This window comes from Truncatella angustata, assembly GCF_020726525.1.
Source record: "Truncatella angustata strain MPI-SDFR-AT-0073 chromosome Unknown BKA67scaffold_2, whole genome shotgun sequence".
NCBI classification, from domain to species: domain Eukaryota; kingdom Fungi; phylum Ascomycota; class Sordariomycetes; order Amphisphaeriales; family Sporocadaceae; genus Truncatella; species Truncatella angustata.
Genome location: NW_025763382.1, coordinates 1,883,728 through 1,906,145, shown reverse-complemented (window position 1 = coordinate 1,906,145; position 22,418 = coordinate 1,883,728). Strand labels below are relative to the sequence as shown.

At 51.8% G+C, this 22,418-nt stretch overlaps 8 protein-coding genes across 8 annotated transcripts; 4 read left to right on the top strand and 4 right to left on the bottom strand.

The window, feature by feature from the left end:
• The first annotated feature begins 23 nt into the window (after nucleotides 1-23).
• BKA67DRAFT_552975 (IKI3 family-domain-containing protein) lies at nucleotides 24-4,422 on the top strand. Its single transcript, XM_046101887.1, has 4 exons — nucleotides 24-412; nucleotides 498-1,432; nucleotides 1,482-2,294; nucleotides 2,348-4,422. The coding sequence occupies exons 1-4, from the start codon at nucleotides 210-212 to the stop codon at nucleotides 4,381-4,383; spliced, it is 3,987 nt and encodes a 1,328-aa protein (XP_045960995.1). The 5' UTR covers nucleotides 24-209; the 3' UTR covers nucleotides 4,384-4,422.
• Nucleotides 4,423-5,041: 619 nt separating this feature from the next.
• BKA67DRAFT_552972 (uncharacterized protein) lies at nucleotides 5,042-6,432 on the bottom strand. Its single transcript, XM_046101886.1, has 2 exons — nucleotides 6,180-6,432; nucleotides 5,042-6,112 (listed from the first exon to the last, which is right to left on the bottom strand). Exons 1-2 carry the CDS (start codon nucleotides 6,197-6,199, stop codon nucleotides 5,056-5,058), a joined length of 1,077 nt encoding a protein of 358 aa, XP_045960994.1. The 5' UTR covers nucleotides 6,200-6,432; the 3' UTR covers nucleotides 5,042-5,055.
• A 175-nt stretch (nucleotides 6,433-6,607) lies between these two features.
• On the bottom strand, nucleotides 6,608-8,096 carry BKA67DRAFT_552970 (CHD5-like protein-domain-containing protein). The gene is made up of 3 exons (XM_046101885.1): nucleotides 7,819-8,096; nucleotides 7,530-7,716; nucleotides 6,608-7,467 (listed from the first exon to the last, which is right to left on the bottom strand). Exons 1-3 carry the CDS (start codon nucleotides 7,903-7,905, stop codon nucleotides 7,100-7,102), a joined length of 642 nt encoding a protein of 213 aa, XP_045960993.1. The 5' UTR covers nucleotides 7,906-8,096; the 3' UTR covers nucleotides 6,608-7,099.
• An 18-nt stretch (nucleotides 8,097-8,114) lies between these two features.
• BKA67DRAFT_167188 (uncharacterized protein) lies at nucleotides 8,115-9,764 on the top strand. The gene has a single exon (XM_046095200.1). The coding sequence runs from the start codon at nucleotides 8,324-8,326 to the stop codon at nucleotides 9,395-9,397; it is 1,074 nt and encodes a 357-aa protein (XP_045960992.1). The 5' UTR covers nucleotides 8,115-8,323; the 3' UTR covers nucleotides 9,398-9,764.
• Nucleotides 9,765-12,316: 2,552 nt separating this feature from the next.
• On the top strand, nucleotides 12,317-13,228 carry BKA67DRAFT_491140 (aspartic peptidase domain-containing protein; the record flags this gene model as incomplete). Its single annotated transcript, XM_046096976.1, has 1 exon — nucleotides 12,317-13,228. A coding segment is annotated over one exon (912 nt), but the record flags the coding sequence as incomplete, so codon positions are not given.
• A 1,034-nt stretch (nucleotides 13,229-14,262) lies between these two features.
• Nucleotides 14,263-16,481, top strand: BKA67DRAFT_552963 (putative amino acid transporter). The gene is made up of 3 exons (XM_046101884.1): nucleotides 14,263-15,445; nucleotides 15,509-15,671; nucleotides 15,742-16,481. The coding sequence occupies exons 1-3, from the start codon at nucleotides 14,438-14,440 to the stop codon at nucleotides 16,341-16,343; spliced, it is 1,773 nt and encodes a 590-aa protein (XP_045960990.1). The 5' UTR covers nucleotides 14,263-14,437; the 3' UTR covers nucleotides 16,344-16,481.
• A 1,047-nt stretch (nucleotides 16,482-17,528) lies between these two features.
• On the bottom strand, nucleotides 17,529-17,864 carry BKA67DRAFT_532007 (uncharacterized protein; the record flags this gene model as incomplete). The annotated part of the gene is made up of 1 exon (XM_046099469.1): nucleotides 17,529-17,864. One exon carries the CDS (start codon nucleotides 17,862-17,864, stop codon nucleotides 17,529-17,531), a length of 336 nt encoding a protein of 111 aa, XP_045960989.1.
• Nucleotides 17,865-19,337: 1,473 nt separating this feature from the next.
• On the bottom strand, nucleotides 19,338-20,863 carry BKA67DRAFT_166888 (P-loop containing nucleoside triphosphate hydrolase protein). The gene is made up of 5 exons (XM_046095198.1): nucleotides 20,400-20,863; nucleotides 20,309-20,336; nucleotides 19,787-19,984; nucleotides 19,588-19,722; nucleotides 19,338-19,511 (listed from the first exon to the last, which is right to left on the bottom strand). The coding sequence occupies exons 1-5, from the start codon at nucleotides 20,465-20,467 to the stop codon at nucleotides 19,347-19,349; spliced, it is 594 nt and encodes a 197-aa protein (XP_045960988.1). The 5' UTR covers nucleotides 20,468-20,863; the 3' UTR covers nucleotides 19,338-19,346.
• Nucleotides 20,864-22,418: the final 1,555 nt, after the last annotated feature.

The following is a 22,418-nucleotide window of genomic DNA, read 5'->3' as shown; positions in this document are numbered from 1 at the left end:
AATTTTTGTGCACTCCGCCCGATCTCTGCCGACTTGGTGCATCGAGGTCCCGAGAAACACCTCGGACTGTGTGGACTCATTGATATACAGGCTCATGCTACAGTGCCGGAAGAAATATCTCGCACTCCCAAAATTCTATCAGGCTTCACCAGTGCCAAGCCTCGCATGGTTCATCTCCCAGCATCGCATCTTCGTGAATATTTCGAACAATGCGCAATTTGAGGAATATTCAGCACAAGGTCTGGCGGCCACCCGCTGACGTCTCCAGCAGCGAGCCACCAACGGCATGTTGCTGGGATCCAGCCAAAGATGAGGTCCTAGTCGCCTTTGGCCCGTCCGAGCAGGATGGCTATATTCGGTTGGTCAGGCTCTCCGAGCATGTGACTAGCGCCGCACATGAGCATTCCAAGGTGTAAGTTGGTCCGTACTTGTACTGCTCGCCAGTACTTATGCTCGCCCTTGGTTTATACCTATGAGTAGCTAATCGGCAAACTCAGCGAACACAGCCAAATCGCATCATGGGAGGCGTTGAGCCCAAATCCAGACTTGGAGGTGGATCGGATCGTGAGTCTGCATCACTTCAGCGATACATTGTCCACCGTGTTAGTGTTAGAGGGCGGTGACATCGTCCTTGTCAAAGAATATGAGAATCCCCAGGATGGCGTGCATATTGAGATTATGGGATCCATCGACGAGGGTATCATGGCTGCGAGCTGGTCACCGGATGAAGAGCTGCTCGCTATCTCCACCAAAGCACGGACAGTTGTCTTTATGACTAGAAGCTTCGAGGGCATCACTGATGCCACGATGAGCGCCGACGACCTAAAACTGTCCAAGCAGGTTTCTGTAGGTTGGGGTAAAAAGGAAACCCAATTTCAAGGTCGAGGTGCGAAGGCGCTCAGAGACCCAACAATACCCGAGAAGGTCGACGAGGGCGTGCTCAGCTCTCAGGATGACGGTCGAGTGTCGATCAGCTGGCGAGGTGATGGTGCATATGTTGCCATAAACTCCATTGAGCCTGGTGTCAGACGAGTCATTAGGGTCTATTCCAGAGAAGGCGTGCTCGACAGTGTCAGTGAGGCTGTCGACGGCATGGAAGGAGCTCTGAGTTGGCGTCCAGCCGGAAATCTGATGGCAAGTGTTCAAAGAAAGGGAAGCGGGATTGATATCATCTTGTTCGAGAAAAACGGCCTTAGACACGGCGAATTCTCCTTGCGCGCCCCTAAAGGTAGAGATCTATCAGTCGACCAGATCGGTCTAGAATGGAACTCAGACTCGACGGTTCTTACTGTTACGTTCGAAGACCGGGTTCAATTTTGGACCATGGGTAATTATCACTGGTACTTGAAGCAAGAGATCATGACGGGCGAAAAGCCGAAGAGCTTCAAGTGGCATTCGGAGAAGCCGCTGCGTTTTGCACTCGCTCTACCAAGTATGTAATCTGCTGGCCTAGAACGGTAACCATGCTAAACGATACACAGGCAAAACAGTACTGGCTGAGTATGTATTTTCGGTGTCTCGTGGACCTTTGACGCCACCAAATGACCACGGAGCCGTCGCAGTAGTAGATGGTCGCAGCCTCAAGCTTACCCCTTTCCGAACGGCAAATGTACCACCTCCAATGGCGCTCTATGAACTGGAAACACAGACAGCTATTGTAGATGTAGCTTTTTCTCCAGATCATTCTTACATGTCGGTACTGCATCAGACGGGTGTTGATTTGTATCAGTGGCAAACTAAGGGCTTGCGTTCACTTCGACCAGTGGTCAAAGCCTCCGTTGTATTTGATGACCCACGAACTGAGACAACTCCATTGTTGGTGTCGGTGGACATCAATGGTAACATCGCCATCCTAGGCTTTAGCCATCAGCCAGAACTGCACCGTTATATCTTCGACACTACCTCTGGTCTGTTCTCAGGGCTTAGCAGGACTTATTCCAGCTCTGTCGTTGGCTTTTCAAGCTACTGCGACAACGAGAACGGATCCGGACTCATCATCCAAGATGCCCAACGCCGCTATCGCATGATTCAAGGCGATGGAACCGAGTCTGAATTCTTGATTAGTCCTACAACATCTCAAGTCCCAATTCAGCTTCCCTGGTTTACTCCTGTTCAGACAGAGCCCACCCTGGGAAAGCTGGCAGTCTACGGTTTGTCCAGAAATGGACACCTATATGTCAATGACCGGTTGCTTGTCAAGAATTGTACTTCTTACCTCGTGACGCCTGATCATTTAGTGTTTACAACAACAAATCATCTCTTGAAGTTCGTTCACAGGACGAATGACATTGACGGTGCGTATCCATCTGCACCAGTTTCGCAAAGTTTGCTAATTTGATCGTGCCAGATTTGGAGGTTCCTGCGGATGATCCTGAAAAGGACGAACGATGCCGTAGCCTCGAGCGTGGCGCCCGGCTCGTGACGGCAATGCCCACAAACATGAGCCTGGTCTTGCAAATGCCCAGAGGTAACCTAGAGACCATTTATCCTAGAGCCATGGTTGTAGCGGGCATTCGACAGTTGATCGAGGAGAAATATTACGGCCGGGCTTTTGCTAATGCAAGGACGCAGAGGGTAGATATGAATATCCTTTATGATCATAAGCCACAGCAGTTCTTGGAGAACGTTTCGCTCTTCCTGGAGCAACTGGATGATATCACCTACATCGATCTTTTCCTCTCATCCTTGCGGGAAGAAGACGTTACACAGACTATGTATATCAATACCAAACTTGTCGGAAGTCAAGAAGGATTGTTACAGGGTGGCGTGGAAACGACAATTACACCCACGACAGGCTCCTCAAAGGTCAACACGATCTGTGATGCTGTGCTGGAAAGTTTACGAGCGCGCAAGGCCATCGATCACGGGACACTACAAAACATCATCACTGCCAATGTCTGCAAGAACCCGCCAGCTTTGGAAGACGGCTTGTTGGTCGTGGCCAAGCTGATGCAAGATGATGAGCAACTGGCCGAAAAGGCAGTTGAGCATATCTGTTTCTTGACGGATGTGAACACTCTTTACGACGAGGCCCTGGGCCTGTACAACCTAGACCTTGCACTTCTAGTTGCTCAACAGGGCCAACGTGATCCGCGTGAGTATCTACCTTTCGTGCAAAATCTACATCAGCTGCCCGTCGTCCGTCGCAAATTTGCTATCGATGACCATCTAGGAAGGCACACAAAGGCTCTCACACATCTGCAAAACCTCAATGCGCACCAAGAAGCCCAAGATTATACAGTCAAGCATTCTCTCTACGCTGACGCTTTGAGGCTGTATCGTTATGATGCCCCTAATCTTGCTATCATCACCCGACTCTATGCTGAGTTTCTTGAGTCTCGCTCGCGCTTCAGAGAATCGGGCCTCACCTACGAGTCGTTACAAGACTATGCAGGAGCCACGCGCTCTTACCGTGCCGCCGGTGTATCATGCTGGCGTGAGGCCCTGTTCACAGCTTCCCTGCAACAACCACCTCTGTCAGCAGAAGCTCAATCGGACCTCGCAACTGCCTTGGCGGACGCATTATACGAGGCCAAGGACTATGCTGGTGCTGCCGCGATCTATCTCGAACACCTTTCAAGCATCGAAACAGCCGTGAGGTATCTATGTAAAGGTTACCATTTCGCCGAGGCTCTTCGTCTATCGGCCCTGCACAAGCGCCAGGACCTGCTCGAGAGCACCGTTGACCCAGGTCTTGCGGACTCGCTTGGCTCATCCACCGAGTTCCTAGCCGACTGCAAGGCTCAACTCCGTGCCCAAGTCCCCCGAGTCCTCGAGCTTCGCCGCAAGGCGGCCGAAGACCCGCTGGCTTTCTACGAAGGCGAGAGAGCAGGCGGTGCCGACATCCCCGACGACGTGTCTGTAGCTGCCAGCTCGCGCGTCAGCACGTCGGCCTCGCTCTTCACGCGGTACACCGGAAAGGCCGGGTCGGTCGGCACCGCCGGCACGGGCGTGTCGAGAGCCACGAGCAAGAACCGCAAACGCGAGGAGAAGAAGCGCGCCCGCGGCCGCAAGGGGACTGTGTACGAGGAGGAGTACCTGGTCAACTCGGTGCGGCGGCTAGTGGAGCGCGTCGAGGCGACCAAGGCGGAGATCGAGAGGCTGGTGTTCGGTCTCGTCCGCAGAGGCATGTTCGAGCGGGCCCGGACGGTCGAGGCGCTCATGTTGGAGGTCCTGGAGGGATGCAAGAAGGCTGTTGGAGAGGTGTTCCCACAGGCGGAGGAAGAGAGGAAGGCAGAGGAGGGCGATCAGCATGTTGAGGGTGAGGAGTGGAGACCCCTCGGCGCTGATGCCGTGTTGGCGGGTAACCTGGAGCAGAAATGGAGGACGCAAGCGCCGCCCGTCGTGACGGCGATGGAGAAACTGAGTCTGCTAGGGAGTTAAGGTCGTTTTCAGGTCAAGGGAGTTGGGAGGGAGGAGGGAGGGGGATTCGGACATAGATCTACCTGATTTATGATACCGTGCAATGACTGGATTGGATATGGCGACCATGAAACCGTATTCGTTTGAAAGATCCAGAGGCAATATAGCGCCCGCGTGAAACGACGATACCAACTCGTGGGCTTCGAAGGATGAGAATAATGCTCGTGCTACGGAGGTATGATTACCCGCCATGGTGGTTTTGATTCCAGGCTTGTCGGAAATAAAGGATCAGGAGCCACACATGAAAATCACATAAAGGGGGCCATTCAGACGGAGCTGTTCCAACAAACGAAATATACAGAAGCTGGTGATACTTGCACAGGTCGATCGTTATCTTACGGCTGATGAGATGGGCCAAGGCTTTGATACCCCCTTGACCGTGGTAACGTAATGGTTGCGAGCTCGATACTCTTAGACATTTACCATCACCAGTATAGCACTACGACTGAAATGAAAACCCTCAACTATGCGTGGTGGATAATCATGGACGGCTGAACCAATCAAGGAGGCATAAAACATGTGGATGAGAACACACTGCACAAATGTCAAAGGTAGCTTTCATAAGACTCCTCATTGACGAGGGCGGCTTTCTGAAATAGAGGCAACAACCTATAATTGTATTTTTTGTCGGTCTTAGCCTATGGGCACTGGCCCTGTCACCATCTGCTCCTGCTGCGGTATTATACTGGTTGCATAAACCTCGGCATCGTTCGTGATACCCGCGATGTTGATTCTGTTGCTCAGCGCATCATTGACGCCGTCGATCACTTCTTTCTCCTCCATGACCTCACGCATCAGGCGGCCCTCGTGCTGCCAGTAGGACTGCATCCTCTCCCGCAGCTCCTCGTCCCTGATCGCCGTGTTCTTGACGATGCCTAGCGCATTTAGTTTACTCTTGGACATCATCAGCTGCCTCGTCACCGCTTCCACGCGTTCGGCAGGACCAGGAGGCGACGCGAACGCTCGATTCGTTGATGACAGATACAGTAAGGCTGCAAAGGCGCTGTTTATTAAAGCAAAGGTAACGAGACGGTACAGTCGCGATGTCCAGAAGAACGAATCGATATCGACGAGTCGGGTCGCTCGGGCATTGACTTGATAGTTGTAGCTGCTGACAAGGTAGATATCGATGGCAGCTATGGCGGCACTGACGAGCACGGCTGGCGCCCGCCATTTACTGCCCTCGTGTCCCGTCATCAGGCCAGAGGTCGCAACGGACAGGACAACGAGGTTGAAGAGATGCGGTGCCAGAAGGCCCGGTGCGGCATAGTACAGGTAGGAGCGCGGGTCTTCGGCGTTACAGAAGGGGCAGCCGGCAAGGACACTGGGGCCGAACTGCAGATACAGCAGGCGACTCTCGAGATTCACGAACTTGGCGCGTAGGGTGGCATCGGCGTCTGTGAGCGCATTGGCGGGCCTGAGGGCTGTGAGGCGGGTGAAGAGAACATCGGTCGGAATTTGGAGTCGTGACTGCGTCCGCGCAAAGAGGTTCTCAGGAGCAAAGGGAGGAAGCGAGAGGGCCAGATAGACTAATGCCGTGGCTCCAAGCAAGGTGAGAGCACGTAGGACTTTCGGGGGGAGTGGCTTGAGGGTAAGACCTTGAGCTGCCGGGCCAGCACGAAAGCTGCGGTAGTAGGCGATGGCCTTTGGCAGGAGTATAGGACCAAAGAAGAGCAGGAGGGACTTGATACTGTAGCGGCTGTGTTAATGCTATTTATCGTGTTTTGTGCCGATTGGGTTTCCACGGATTCACTTACGTCCCCCAAGATATCGCCATTATATCAGCTGTGCTTACAGGTCATGTTTCTGACCAGACACGAAGCGAAGTAGGGAAGTTGAGAAGAGCGTGCGTGACCTTCTATGTGCGGCTACGGAGTATTGCAAGTTACAGACTGGCCTTCAAGTACTGTACCAAGGAGCCCAGGCGGGTGGAATGGACCCTCAAGACACATGTCATGCTTGGGATGGAAATCCAGGGACCTTTCTGCCATTTGACCCAGAGGCCAGAGCAGGACAGGCTTGAGGCTTGAGGCTTGAGGCTGTGCCACCGACCCCACTAACGTTAGTCACCACCAACCCACAGGACGCGCACGGCTAATTGTTGACCCACTTGAACCTGATTGGCCCATAATTCCACGGCCATATCTTTTCAACTTTTTTTTTTGTGAAGCAGTGACCTTTCCTTCCCTGTTCTTCATCACTCACAAACCCTTTCACATTGCAGAGAGGTTGCCCAGGCCATCGTACATCATCGTATGCATATCTTCTGCGGGCAGTCAGCTACAACCACTACGCATGCGCATGCGCATGCGCACGTACAGTTACAATCAAAGATATGTCAGGCCACGGTAAGTCTAGTCTGCACTGGGCGACTATGAGCAATGAGCATGTGTGATATTTGGCACTTTCGAAGCTTTATCGATCTTATTCACAATGGTCGTTACAGTCAAAAAGTATGCCTAGAATGAACCCAAGTACTCTGCCAAGAGTCATCTCGATCGTGTTACAGAGTTTTCCAGCGTCCGCGCAATGACAAACCCTGCGTCAAAATGACGAGAGACATACCCCATGTAAAACTAGCAGTGCGTTACGTCGTAGAGAGCAATCATAATGTGTTCAGATTGGCATGCACCGTACATGCATGCCACAACTATCTAGCTGATCTGGACTGGAGCATTTATGAGTCCTTTGTGTTGCCTGATTGTGCCTTCTCTCCGCCGGCGGCCTGACCCTTGACGGGCTGCCCGCGCTTCTGAAATTTGGCTCCCAGTATAAGCCCCAGAATACTCGTGATGGTGTCGCTAACCAGCATGATCACCACCGAGCAAGCCATCTGCCATGACACAATGCTCACACTGCCCAGCGGCGCCCGTGGGAACGAGAGAATCCACTCGACGTAGTAAGGAAACCAGTGTTTCGGTAGCCAGAACATGGCTTGCTTCGAATACCAGAATGGTAGTGCCATCTTCAGACCTCGCGTGAGAGACCAGCGTACCGCTCCCACGGTGCTGTCGAACTTGGTCTTGGTCGCATCGTGTGAAGATTCTGAGCCCTGGTCAGCCCCTGCATGTGTCTGTCTGCCCTTTCCCCCGTCTGGGACAACTCACTCATTTTTTCCAGCTGCTCCTGAAGCTTGTCATGTTGCCGGCGGAGCTTGGCCCATTTCGCAAACTGGTCCTGGCTGCTCGTAGCGTTCAGGTCCCGGCGTATTCGGAGGTACTCAGACTGTACATCTCTTCTTTTGATGGCAGTCTTGGAGGTCTCGGTCGGGAGCATGAGGTACAGGGTCCAGAGCTAGAAGGATGATCATGGCTGGTCAGCACAGCTCTTGGCCTTATGACGTTTGCAACCAAGGCGTCTGCAGTCTACTTGTTCCAGAATGGGGTTCTTTCATACCAGGTTGTTGATGGATGCCGCGCCGATCGTGTTGAAGAGGTGGACGGCGAGCTCCACCAGGAACACCACGAGTAGCAGTGTCGGCATCTTGCAGACGTTTGGGGGTTGTTGGTGTTGCGAAGTTCTGTGAGTCCAGCCAGAATACCTTGGCTTACTTGGTAGGGAGCCGACACGCTCGGGCTCGGGCTTGGGCTTAGGCTTGGGTCGTGTGCTGGTGCGGGTGCCATCAAATCGTGGCCTGTGTGTGGCGGTACATGCCACAATCGGAGAAAGCCATGTGCTTTTTTTGCCGACCTTGTTAACTTACCTCACACCGATTACCCCGCCATGCAGGCCACTGCTGCATCACGCACAGTCAGCCACCACACATCACACTGGATAGGTTAGGGTACACTTATCAGTGTCTCTTCCCTCGCCGGATACATCCACAGCCATAGCAGGGAGGCGCTGCTCTTGGAGGTGGGAATGGTACCATGAATTCGCAGGCTGAGAGGAGAATCTCGACATGTCGCGCTCTCTAGATAAGCACGTCTTGGAGAACCTCAAGTCTGAGGATCCTGCTATAGTCTACCGGGATATCGTCCAGGTGCTCGCCGCACTGCCCCAGCAGGGTGGTCTCTTGGAGATCGAGCTCCTTGGAAAGGCGCATCCTTTGCAGCCGGGCATCAACTTCCTGCAAGACGAAAACGCCATAGCGATCCCGAAGCTGAGACTCACACAGGCTTTCTTCGTTGCGCGTCAAGTAATACAAAAGCATATCACCTCTCAGCTCAGCTCCCCAAGTGACGAGACTGTGGCATCTACTGCAGTCGTGCTGCTTATGGACCCCGAGCACCTTACAGCTGCAAATATTAGGAAGCGGGCAATTCTGTCACGGTTGCATCATGGCATGCAGCCAGAACCGTTACTTCGACACGAGAAACAAGTCCTCGACAGCTTGCTCACAGCTCGTTTGCATCGCCACACCAAATCGCCTACGCTATGGAGTCATAGACGTTGGCTTATGGAACGTTTCAAGCTTCTGCATGTGCCGCTTGACCTTCGGTCAGATATTAAGTCAGTCATCATGGTCGCTGCAGAAAGGCATCCGAGGAATTACTACGCCTGGCACCATGCCAGATGGCTGGTTGGCCATATGAGCCCGGCATTTGACACGCGTTTCCTCGTGGACGTCACAAACGATGTCAAAGATTGGTGCTTCAGGCACCACAAGGACATATCTGGTTGGACCTACCTCGATTTTATTATGTCAAGTATCCAAGACCAAGAGCGCAAAGTACGAGAATGTTCTGCTGTGCTTGCTGAAACTCTGAACATGGCAGAGTCTTTCCGTTGGACGAACGAATCGCTATGGGTCTTTTTGCGCACTCTTGTAGCTCGAAATACATTGAGTCGAGGAGAATTTGCGTCATTTGCCCTTCTCAACAAAAGACTATCTTCTGATGCCAAGGACCAAAATACCAAGGCATTCTTGGATGCTGCTTTACAATGGGCTGACCAGCACCGACAAAATGGAGTTGAGAGGTCGGGGGTGCTCACGGATACTGGCACTTTGCACCCCATTTCATATCGGTATTGATGAGCTCTTGAGATCAAACAAACATTTCACTGGTCTTTTTAGCCCTGCCGCTTTCATACGCGAACCTTCGATTCGCCCAGATAGACATAGATGCCTCAGCCTCGTTCCTTACATGAACCTACATGCCAGCTCGTGTGTCCGAATATCAGGAGAAATCAAAGAATCGAATCTTATTGCCCCTACCCGACTTCACTACACAGCTGTTCCTTGTCATAAGCGGCGACGCTCTAAGTTATTTTAGTTTAGTTGGCGGCAGAAGCGTTGCATTGGAAAGGCGGCTACACGCCTAGTGCACGCAACGGCCTCAGGAACGGCGTCGCATTTCTCCTTGGGACCATTGCCGTTTGTCATGCAAGGGAGCATCTCCCCTGGTGTAGTTCAAATTTCACAATAGCAGTAGGAGACATCATGGCATGACAACCAAGTTCCTGCATGCGGCACAGTCGATGCGCGACTAGTCTAGAGCCGTGGAAGGCCTGATCAGACGGAGTTGGGGATTGTTCGCTGGAATGCGAAAAAGCTATGTAGCCGCAAGATAACCAACTGACTTGTCAACCAGCCGCAATATCAAATTCCCGATTGAGTGGTGGTCTACCCCATCCTTGCGGCTTATTACAGCGTGCTAATTTCTTCCACGATTGGATATCATGAACGGAACGGCTCAGCACCACTGCAGTCGGAATCGGACTTTTCCGGTCTCATCGGCTCTGGTGCCGCGGTCAAGAGGGTGCGTCGATGCCTATGATGCAAGCTAGATCCGCAAGTATTTATCGTGAATATGTGCAAGTACATACGCAAACGACGTTCTCCTTTCACCCTGGATTCTCCATGGCTCCGTCGGAGAGTGGGGACTTGAGAGATCTTCAAAAGCATCCCAATCTCAAATGTTGCTCGACGGGTTCCTCGGCCTCATCGAATGAAGTGGCGGCTCTTACTCCACATATTCTGACTGGGCTGGCACGGGCCACAGCCAATTGACCGCTTACTCGACATCCTTGTCCACGAAATTACCTGTCCTGATGCGGAAAGCCCCTACTTTTTGCAGCATCGCAGCACAGGCGAGCCAGCAATACTACCTAGCTATGTAAGTGGACTTCGTGTTCGCAGCGTCAAGTGACAGTTCTGTCACACGAACACACTTTCTTGGAATACTCCCAACCACAGACGGCTACGGAGTGCATCATACTGTAGACTAGACGTGTCGAAAACAACCCGAGTCAAGTCTCGAGGTCGATCCATATGACCCAATAAACGATCGTCCAGTTAGAGTACTATGTAGCATTTCGCACACAACGCCAGGTTGTCCAGAGATGATCGTTATTTGACTATGACGCGTGCGCTACAGTACTTCGCGCAGGTTGTGCTTGCTATGCAACTCTTGGGTAGGTTAGCATGTATATGAACGAACTGGAGGTATCCTTGCGAGCCATGAAGCCATGCAAAGCCATGCAAAGCCATGAGAAGTTAGCGCTATCTTTCCATCCCATGTCGACAGGGGAGCAAATCTGCCCTTGCGGGGGAAGTAAAGACAGTAGCTGGGCGAGCTGGGCAAGCGAACGAACGAGAACGCAAAGTTACGACCCTCACCTACCAGACTAGGACGTCCTTGGTTATGGCTCAGGCTCAACTGAGAGAAAGAGCGCCGCCGAACCGCACGATAGTGACCTGCATGCATATCCACTACGACTCTACTGCAATCGACCAACGAATTAGACCTTGACAGGCAGAGTGATTGGCTGATCGTCAGTCCTTGATGCGGCACTACGGGATGGGTTGGCTTGTCTTGTGGTGACCTCTCTCCACTCGGCTTAACGTAAGGTTAAACTTTCATGACTGACAACTCTCCTCTACTCTCCGCATCTCTCCTAGCATCAGGAGAGAGCTTGTTCTTAATTCATTCAGTCGCTTGCTGCACCTGACTTTAGAGCGTCATTGCATTGAAGGGGTAGCTTCATTGGAATTTTTCAGCATTGTCTCAATTTCCTGCAATCATATTCCCTCCCAACGCCGTCTCTGTCTTGGAATTGGACGAAACATTGCAACCCCGTTTCGCCAGCAGACAGTACATTCCTCGTAATATACCCGTCGCCGTATTCCCCCTTACTCGCCATACGCTTTCATCGGTTGCTGTGGTCGAGATTACTTATTCTTTCCTTTCCTTGGATCGACACTCGCCCAATGTGGCCTTCTTGTAATCTTTAATACACTAATATCCAGACCGGAGTCTGGCACTCTCGGACTTCTGATTTTCCAACGCATCAGTCAATCACTTCTGCCGTCGTTCGATGACTGTGGCCGCATTCCCGCACGCCAACCCAATTCACTCGACGCCATCTGCAGCTTGTAGGCTGTAGTTTTCACCGACGAGCAATCACTTAGAAAACAGCACACTAGACCAATATCGCATCGGAGGCCTACGACTCCCCGTTTTTGAGACGCCTTCGGGGGTGGAAGCTGAGACTGTTGTTGATAGATGTGCAATATGCATCACGCCGGGGTCGTCTACTCGCTCGCGCTATGGATCACTGCTATTCAAGCTTTTGCACCCTTACCTCCGAGAGTCCTCCCAGATGTCAAAGACGCCGATAAACGCGATGCCGTGGCTCGTGATACAGTGGGGGCCATGGGCTTTGTGACATTCAAGATGGCCAAAGCTGTCTCCAGCGTAAGTACCCACTCACTGCACGGACACCTTGAACATCCTTGTCCATGTATTGACAGTTGTGGCAGAGAGAAGAGGATGGGGAAGACATATCAGAGAGAATCAAGCGGGTAGCTCAGAACCTGGCTCGAAAGTATGGTTCCGAATTGCCTTCACGGACCGAGCACGGCGATACGCACCTCGTGGACAGAGGAAACGCATATACCGTGGTTGCACCAGTAAAGCCGTCGCATAGTAACAGCGCAGGCATCTACCAGGATGGCACCGACTACTCGTACTTCATACAAGCTCAGCTGGGTTCTGCAGGAACACCAATGTACATGCTCATCGATACGGGAGCCAGTACTACGTGGGTCATGGGGACGGGTTGCACATCCGACGCTTGTACCAAGCACAGCACCTACGGGCCGGGGGACTCCAAGACCCTAAAGGACACAGGCAAATCTTTCTCGGTTGAGTATGGATCGGGCGACGTCAGTGGGCATTATGTCGACGATACGATGGCTGTGGCTGGCCTGAGCGTGCCATACGAGTTCGGGTTGGCCAACGTGACCTCGTCCCAGTTCTCCTCGTTCCCTTTCGACGGCATTTTGGGTTTGGCTAGAAACAGCGGGAACTTCAATGACGCCCTAAAGCAGGCCAAGGTGATCGATGCCAACATCTTTGCTGTTTCGCTTTCCAGGACCGCCGACGGTGCGAATGATGGCGAGATCAGCTTTGGTGCAATAGACACTTCCAAATACACAGGCGACATAACTTACACCTCGACCACCGATGATGTCAGCTGGTCGATTGCCATGGACGACGTTTCTGCTGGCGGGGAATCCGCAGGTGTCAAAGGCAGAGAAGCCTACATTGATACCGGTACAACCTATGCCTTTGCACCACCTGATGATGTCAAGGCCATGTATGCGCTTATCCCGGACTCGAAGAGTAGTGATGGTGTCACATGGACCATCCCCTGCGATTCCACTGCTAAAATTGCCTTCACGTTCTCAGGGGCAACCTATTCCGTCAATGCGAAGGACTTTATCGGCGCGTCTACAAGTAACAACCGGTGTATTGGCAATATTTTTGGCATGGAAGTCGTTTCTGGATCTTGGCTACTGGGTGACGTGTTCCTCAAAAATGTCTACTCCGTTTTTGACATTGACGGCAAACGCATTGGTAAGTCTCGTCGATGTCTATCATGTCTCGGCAACGTGCCTTATCTGACTTGCTATGTACAGGCTTCGCATCTAGGGCAGCAAATTCAGGGACAACAACTGCCCTGTCACCATCCTCTACCATCGTTTCAACAGTAACGTCCGAGAACGGGGCTACTACTCTTACCACAATCACTTCGTCGTCGGCCGCAACAGGTGTGCCTTCCATGGGCTTCACTGGCGGCCATGAATCATCGTCTGGTTCATCCGCGAACCCCACAGCTACAGCGGACACAGCGTCGGCAACCTCGTCGATAGGTACATCTTCCGGGGAACAAACACAATTCCGGGGGGTTCCCGTCTCAATTTCATGCATTATCTCCATCATAGCACTGGTCATGTGATCTTCATAGAGGTGGACGCTCATTAGTCTTCTCAATTTGTATTTTCTTTTTCTTTTTCGAAAAGACTAGGGACGCAGCATGGTAGCATTTGCCACCCAATCCTTTGTCGGCAAAAGTCCCCAAGAGAAGGGACAAGCAATTGTTAGAAGAGGACCGGCCAAGGATGGGCACCTAGGCCGTGAGGACATTGCAATAGACGCATGTCAAACGCAGGACTGCTTTCCATTAAAACATAAATGATACCCAGGGAAAGGATAATCGGGAAACGAAAGCCTGGTTGAGACTTGAACAAAAAGCACTGAAGGCTACAAAAGAGAGCCATTGCACGTAGCAGAATATGTAATTACACAAGAACTATCTGATTCTATACATGCTCGGAGGTCGATTACACGACTCACAATTGCCAAGATCCAGGGGTCTCTACCAATCCTTTGCACTTTGAGATTTGTCTACACATTTGAAGTCGTTCGGTCCACTCCGAGGCCTGCTCAGGGCCGCCGCGACCAGGTTCGCGTCAAGGTCCACGTTAGGGGAGTCTAGGTTAGGGGAATGCCTTGACTCGGCTAAGCTCAGGGCTGACAAGCACTAACTTTTAGCGACCGACAAGCCCCTGAGAGGCACGTATCCATCACCTGATGATACCTAACTAAGGATTGCTTATCGCCAGCTTACAACAACATACGCAGATTGACGACGGTCGAAATAATCAAAGGTCAGCAACAAAGGCCGCCAACTCACATTGAAGCCAATCTAAGTCTGTGAGAGCCGTAGCCTCATCTGGGATCTTCTTCAACAGCCATCTACCACAAGATGCGCCCGAGGTAACACAATGGCCAAGGCCAGGACACCGGGCTCTTCTCGCGGCAGGGAGGAAGCCAGCCAGAATAGCAGTAGTAGCAATAACAACAACAGCAGCAGCAGCAACAGCAACAACACCACAAGATCACAGAACGAAGAAGAGCACGGCCTATTGTCAGCCGCTGGCCAGGACTCCGACGATGGCTACGACGACGCAGAGGAAGAAGACGGTCTGATCGTGCACCATACGGACAACGGACTCCCACACTCGGCTCTCTCCAAGGGCAGCGGCAACGGCTCAGTACGAACTCCGAGAACACCGAATAGAGTGCGCTTCGACCTCAATACCACGAGCATACCACCGCCGGCGAACGGCCACAGTGGCGCAGACAGGCGGAGCGGCGAGTATGACGACGACGCCATTGAGCTCGGCGACCACGATCCCCTCGATAGCCCCTACAGCCCCTCGGGTCGCGAGACGTTCAGACAGCCGCTCCTGACGGGCATCGAGGCCCCGTCCGTGACGCTGGCGAACAGTGCCTGGGGCGACGATGTGAACGAGTGGCACGAGGCGGAACAGTCGCGGCCCAAGTCGGGCATGAGGTCTGCCTTCATGAACATGGCCAACTCCATCATCGGCGCCGGCATCATCGGGCAGCCCTACGCCTTCAAGCAGGCGGGCCTGCTGGCCGGCATAGTGCTGCTCGTTGGGCTGACCATCGTGGTCGACTGGACAATACGGCTGATCGTCGTGAATAGCAAGCTCAGCGGCGCCAACAGTTTCCAGGGCACCGTAGAGCACTGCTTCGGCAAGACTGGGCTCATTGCCATCTCCATTGCGCAGTGGGCTTTCGCTTTCGGCGGCATGGTCGCGTTCGGCGTCGTTGTAGGTGACAGCATACCGCACGTCCTGCAGGCTGTGTGGCCGGGACTGAGTGATATACCTGTCCTGGGGTTGCTGGCGGACAGGAGGGTGGTCATTGCCGTCTTTATTTTAGGTATCAGCTACCCTTTGTCCTTGTACAGGGATATTGCAAAGGTAGGAACCTATTCCGTGGTTGGGACAATCGAGAGCGAGTAGATAGGCTAACCAAAGTCACAGCTGGCGAAAGCAAGCACGTTTGCTTTGATCAGCATGCTCATCATTATGGTCACGGTCATTGTACAGGGAGCACTCGTCCCCAAGGAAGATAGAGGATCATTCAGCACACCTTTGCTCACGGTCAATGGTGGCATTTTCCAGGCTATCGGAGTCATCTCTTTCGGTGCGTCTCGATTCCTTACGCGGTGTCCGTCTGAGGAAGGGTACAATCTGCTAACCATGTGTCCTTGTAGCATTTGTTTGCCACCACAACTCTCTACTTATCTACGGCTCTCTCAAGACTCCCACCATTGACCGCTTCGCCCGTGTCACGCACTACAGTGCTGGCGTCTCTATGGCGGCCTGCATGCTTGTCGCACTGGTGGGTTTTATTACCTTCGGAGACAAAACTTTGGGAAATGTGCTCAATAACTTTCCCTCCGACAACTCCATGGTTAACATCGCCCGTCTCTGTTTCGGTCTCAATATGTTGACGACGCTACCACTTGAAGCCTTTGTCTGCCGTGAGGTCATGTTCAACTACTGGTTCCCGGGCGAGCCATTCAACATGCATCTCCACCTTATCTTCACCTCTGCGCTGGTGGTCAGCGCCATGACTATAAGCCTGATGACGTGTGATCTCGGCGTGGTGTTTGAGCTTGTGGGCGCCACGAGCGCTTGCGCTCTGGCATATATACTACCCCCACTGTGCTACATCAAGCTCAGCACCCGCAGCTGGAAGACCTATGTCGCCTGGGCAGTTGTGGTGTTCGGGAGCGCAGTCATGGCCATCAGTCTGTTCCAGGCCGTTGGGGACATGATAACAGGCGGCGGCGAGCCTGTCAAGTGTATGTAAATGCAAGCACTTCTGTAATAACATTACGACAAAAGCTTCTATAGAGGTCCCATTTGATTTTTCCAATACCAGATCTGGTTCTAGAGGGCAAAGCATAGCATAAAGAAGGCGAATTGAATTTCTTACCAACAGACTTACCCAGAGACGTAAAGCAAGGTACCTATCGAACAAGGCTCGTGACCATGACAAGGAACCCTACTGTGCTCAAGAGCATGTGACGTCCACTTGATGAGGTCCAAAGGTTAACTAATCATAGCCAACCGAAAGGTCCTATGTAGATCAGTCAGTCCGCTGCTTATCGCGCGCCCATCCTAGGCCATCCTACAAATCCTTAGTCCAGGCCTCCATCCGTTCTTCTGGTCTGCTGCCCGGGAAAGCCTCACCATGCAATGTGACAACACGCCCAGTAGTTCGTTACAGGACAGGAAGATACTTGAGGTGGGGAAATGGAGGGTAAGCAGCTGACCCTCGCCTATCAATGAACCCCCCCCCCCCCCCCCCCCCCCCCCCCCCCCCCCCCCCCCCCCCCCCCCCCAATCGCACACAGCCAACTGGGCAACTGGACCCCCCCGCAGTAGAAGCCCAAGTGGGTTTCTGGCGTGCATACTGGTGGTGTGCAAAGACAGAACAAACACACGATAGTGGTCCAGACGGAGGTCTCTTCAGATAGGCTGTTTAGTAAAGAGAGAGGGAGAGTGGTGAGGAAATCGTTCCAGCCCCCGAAACTCCGATACCCCGCTCGCGATCGTGTTGGTCTTTTTGGGAATATAAGTGCGCGAGGAGGAGAGGGCACGCCGCGGGGGCGGTTTTATTTAAGAGCTGCTCTATCTACCTACTCGACGGATTTCTCACAAGAGAAATTTTTTATTTTCTTTTTCTACTCTTGCAGAAGTGACATTTCGTACCAAATATCGAACAGATACCGATCCTTAAAGTAAGTCAGAAAGAAGGAAAGAAGGGAAGAAAGAAAGAAAGAAAGAGCGTCGCCTGTTCTCATGTATCCCTCATCACCCCTCTACGTGTTCGAACCAACGTTACAGTGTTATTTTAGCCCTCATGAACATCTCATCTTTGAAGCCTGGCTGTCCGGTCGAGACCATACGCTCCATGTGCAAGATGACATTTAGCGGGGGCAAGGACTAACATATCTCAAAAACGATCAGGTCACTCCTCGACCAATCGAATTTACAAGATAAATAAATCGCCAATATGCATAACAGCGCCTGCCCCAAGTGCGGAGCCAGCTTCAGCGGTTCCAGCAAGAGCTGTGGCTCCTGTGGTGCCGTAAGTTCTTTTTTTCTTCTTCTTCTTCTTCTCCTTCTTCATTTCTTTCCCTTCTTCACCTATAGCTTTACGGTGCCTGTCCTTGAATAAGCTGCAACTTTTTGATCTTCTCATCCGAGACGGCCGGAAGTCCTGCTGCTTAAATTTTTTTAATTCTTTTCTATACGTTCGGTTGGAAAAGCTGCCTCTCTTCTGGTTCCAGGTACTTTTAGGGAGGGATTGGGCTCTTGTTCGCATGTCGACGATATAAGTCCACCTTTTTCTTTCTGTTCCCTTACACTGACGAATTATCTACATACACAGACCTGCCCTCAGTAGACGAAGTCTTTTTGAGGCCTCAGTGTGGGTATATTGGTTGAGATCTCGAAGGACATGAGTTACGTTCCGGTGTGGTGTTTTGGTCGAGTGGATGAGCAACGATATCAGCCAGAGGAGGGGGATAATGACACATTCATTTTTTGATCTGTCCAATGGAGTGTGTATCTAGTTAGGGGCAGCGAGTGGTCCGGCAGTGTTGAGCAATCTGTCCTATTGCCCGGACGGCAATACACCCCTTCTTTTTCTGTTGCTCTATATAGACGCAGTAGCTTGCAAATATGCGGTCAATTTACAACCTTGAACATCCGATTATGTTTTTGAGACCGGTCTGAGTATGAGAGTTCCGATCATACGCCGGCTGTATCTCAAATAGGACATGTGCCGGATATGAGCGGGATTCTGTCACACACACATATATATATATGAAGAGAGAAAAAAAGGGGGGAGGCAAGTCCTATACAACTCTGACCAACTCAAGAACCTGAATGCAGGACTACGACATGATTTACTCGTATAGATATCTATCCAACTTAGCCAAAGAAGCCAATTGAATACATGCAAGACGCAGTCACAGGCTGGATATTAGAACTTGTAACCAAGATATTTCCAGTAGAGCCTTTGTAGATTGGATAACTCGGCAGTTCTACACCTGAAGACACTGAAGAGCGAACGGAGCAGAGCACATAATGTCGGAACAGGCATAAGGGCAACTGAGAAATAGGTTCGTTGAGCGCCAATGGATGTCTACAAACATGAGAAGACACTATGAGATCAAGGGCAGATGGAAAAGAAAACGAGCAGCAAGTGGAAAAGGAAGAAAAAATAAAAAAAGATTTATGATGTAGCCGTGTTCTTGAGGATTGCCATGGCTCGCCAGTCCTGACCAACAAATACGAATCGCAAAACAACAGACAGACCCTAGTTCACTACCAAAGTACCTCACTTTCCGATAGCAGACGTCCCGACTCGGAGACAAAAACAACCGCTCAACCTCTTGGGCTCGTCCCCTTTCCAGTTCCAGTGAGTAGTAGTGGTGATGGTAGCAGTAGTGGTGTAGTAACCGCCATGACGTCCATGTGTACCAAAATATCCGGCCCGTTCCCTCGAGGTTATTAAAAGGAGGAAAAATAGGGACAAGGACATGGGACCAATCTGTCCATAGCAGCACGCCGGCAGCAAGCAGGTACTTAGTAGACGAATCAAACTCCGGCCTTGACCAATGATGCACAACTCCTTGGCTCCCGTTGACAACCATCTCATCATGCCATGGATGGGCAGACACCGTTTATCATCCGAGAACCAAAGCACGCGAAAGCCCGATGGTGGAATTGGGGAAAATATGACGATATATTACAACGGTACGCCGACGAAGTGGGTGGAATGATTTGCAAGCTGAACCGTCTATAGGATCATGCACTTGCCGCCCTTGTGGCCACGACCAGGACGGTTGCGGGACAGGAGAGCGGCACGGGTAGCGTGCTCGAATACCTCCCGGACACCCTCGTTGGTCTTGGCTGAGCACTCGAGGTACTTGTAGGCACCGATCTTCTTGCGGACCTCCTCACCCTGTGTTGTTCGGTTAGGCTCAGGCTCAGGCTCAGGCTGTACGGACAGGTGGTAAGTTTTGGTGGGTAGATCTTACCTCCTCAGGAGAGACGGGCTTCTGGCTGGTCTTGCGGAGTTCCTCGATGGTCTTGTTGTCGTATCGCAGATCCTTCTTGCAACCAACCAAGATGATGGGAAGACCTTGGCAGAAGTGAAGGACCTCGGAGATCCACTATCGGGCACGTGTCAATAGGAACAGGCTTATCTAGGTTGTATGAGTTCGGGGGTTGACTGACCTTCTCTTGAACGTTGTCCAAAGAATCGGGTGAGTCGACAGCAAAGCAAATGAGGATCACGTGAGAGTCGGGGTATGATAGAGGTCGGAGACGGTCGTAGTCCTCCTGTCCAGCGGTATCCCAGAGGGCCAGCTCGACGTGCTTGCCATCGACCTCGACATCGGCGACGTAGTTCTCGAAGACGGTGGGGACGTAGACCTGTCGAGTTGCTATGTCAGTACGGCTGGGCTTATCAACAGAATAGGTCGAGTCAAAAGAGGTGATTCTCCATCAATGGGCGAGATGCGCAAAAGACTCAGCGCAGATCAAGGTATCGCGATGAGGGATGGCCACGGTCGTCGGTGCTTGTCTTCTTCAGGTGCTTGTGTTGCTGTGCCGTCGGGGTCCAGGTGTACATGTACAATTAGGCGCGAGGCTTGGCGGGGAGATAGACAGATGGACAGGGCAAGCGGCCAAGGATGCCAGGCAGAGCGACGAAAGAAAGGGTCATGTAATGGGAAAAGGAAGCTTAGTTTATCTTACCTCAGGGAAGGTGCCCTTGGAGAAGACGCTGTCGTCGGGATTAGCACGAGGTGAGGATGATTTGGAAGACAAGACATTGAATTAAACTTACATCAACAAACAAGTCTTACCACAGGCACCGTCACCGACGATAACCAACTTTCGGCGGATCTCAGCCATTGTGAATGTGCGATTAGGGGGGGATATGGGAGAAGCGTAAGGCTGGGGGGTTATTGTTGGGAAATGCGAAAGAAAAAAGGTCAACTAAGTGGTTAACGGGTTGATCAAGCCGCCGATAAAGTCTCCTTCAGTCGCTGATGAAAGGAGAAGCGGTTGTTGGTTTGTGGTCGTGGAGTTTGGTTTGGTTTGGATGGGGAAAGATGGAAGAGTGAGAAGAGAAAGGTCGGCCAGGCCAGAAGGTCGATGCTTAATTGACGTGGGCGTGGGCAATGGACATGAGCATGAGCTATGGGCATGGGCATGGGCATGGGTATAACTAAGGAGAGAGTGAGAGAGAGGGAGAGAGAGAGAGAGAGGGAAGAGAGGAGCTAACTAACCTAGAGCCAAACCTCTCTGCCCAGTCAGGCCAGGTCCAGCAGCAGCAGTTCATGTCCCTGTCCTACTGTAGGTCAGTGCTTCTCCGGCTGCAGCAACTGGGATTAGACTAGTCCCCCAGCTCATTCCCAGGCAGCCTTCCCTTAAAAGTAGGTCTGACATAGCAGAGAGCGTCCTCTCATCAACAGAGCCACATGCAGGTTGCAGCGCTGCACTATAGCCCACAGCCCCGTAACCCGTTGCCCATAGGCTATACGCCGTAGCCTGTAGCTTGTAGCACAATTCGCTCCAACTGGGGAGGGCGAGAGGAAGGGAAAACAAGAGAGAGAAAGAAGAAAAACAAACACCCCCCCCCCCCCCCCCCCCCCCGACAAAGCACGCCAACCAGCGCAATGCTTGCACACTGTACTTCAGTGGGTCCGACCTACCCAAGCAGGTAGGGTCTTTACGAGCCTGCTCAGCCAGTCTTGTTGCTATGGGGAAACAGTTGCAAACCAAACACCTACCCTACTACAAGCAAACAAGGCGGAAAACAAGGGCAATGGAGGGGCAACATTGCAGCATCTATCATATCAATCGTCACGTCGTGTTCAATTACCTGGCTATCTTACCTGTCCTTGGATTGTCATTAACAACAACGGTCCGGCTCGAGAACCACTTCTACCGGTACAGATCCGTACTGTACGAAGTCATACCGAGATCGTCCTGGCTCATCAACCCACAACTTGGGTAACTACACATACCAAGGTCCGGCTTTGAGGCAACCAGTCACCTTTTGGGCCTGAGGCCATCAGCAACCCAACTTTATTAGCATTGCCCGTCTGACACAGTGCTCATCCGTCGTCAACCATGCCCCCCAATCGCTCGGTATTTCCCTTGATCCACCACGAGCCACTACAGACACGCGTCTTTCAACGTCTCTATCGCCGTTGAAGCTATTTGAAGCGTTTTGGGAAAGATGCCGATTTCCCTTTCCTTGGTTGTGAGGCAACCATAATCTAAAATAATGCACTTCCATGAACCGATTATCCTCAATACGAAAGCTTGAATCCATCTTTAATACGATCTCAGCTCAGCTGAAGCTGCTGTCCAATCTTGATGCATGGCCGTTTCCCTCATCGACTGCCAAGTAACTTTCGCGACTCAGTTTATTACACCTTAACAGGCTAACCCGCTGTCACATGAAAACCATCAATCTCTTGAGTGGTGTCAATCAACACGGTTTGGTTCTTTTTATTCTCTATCGTATATACTTCATCTCTGCATTGATCAACGTGGCAGGATTATCATGTTCAGGGGCAGACGTGACCCATTCACGTGCATCTTGAACACGGACGGCATCAATGGGCGTCCGACGTGTCAGCTCTATTGGACTAGTTTCTATCGATCATTCCTTGGGGTGTTTTTCGCGACCGCGTAAAAGGGAGCTATGATGGCCATTACGGCGACGATCGACTGAAACGGGAATCCTGTTGTCACAAATCATGTCAGAAATAGTTTGCGCGGTCTTATGTGAACAGTGATTTACTTGCTCGGGACTACTGTGCCTACAGCAAGCATGCCTTGCTGTAGGCGC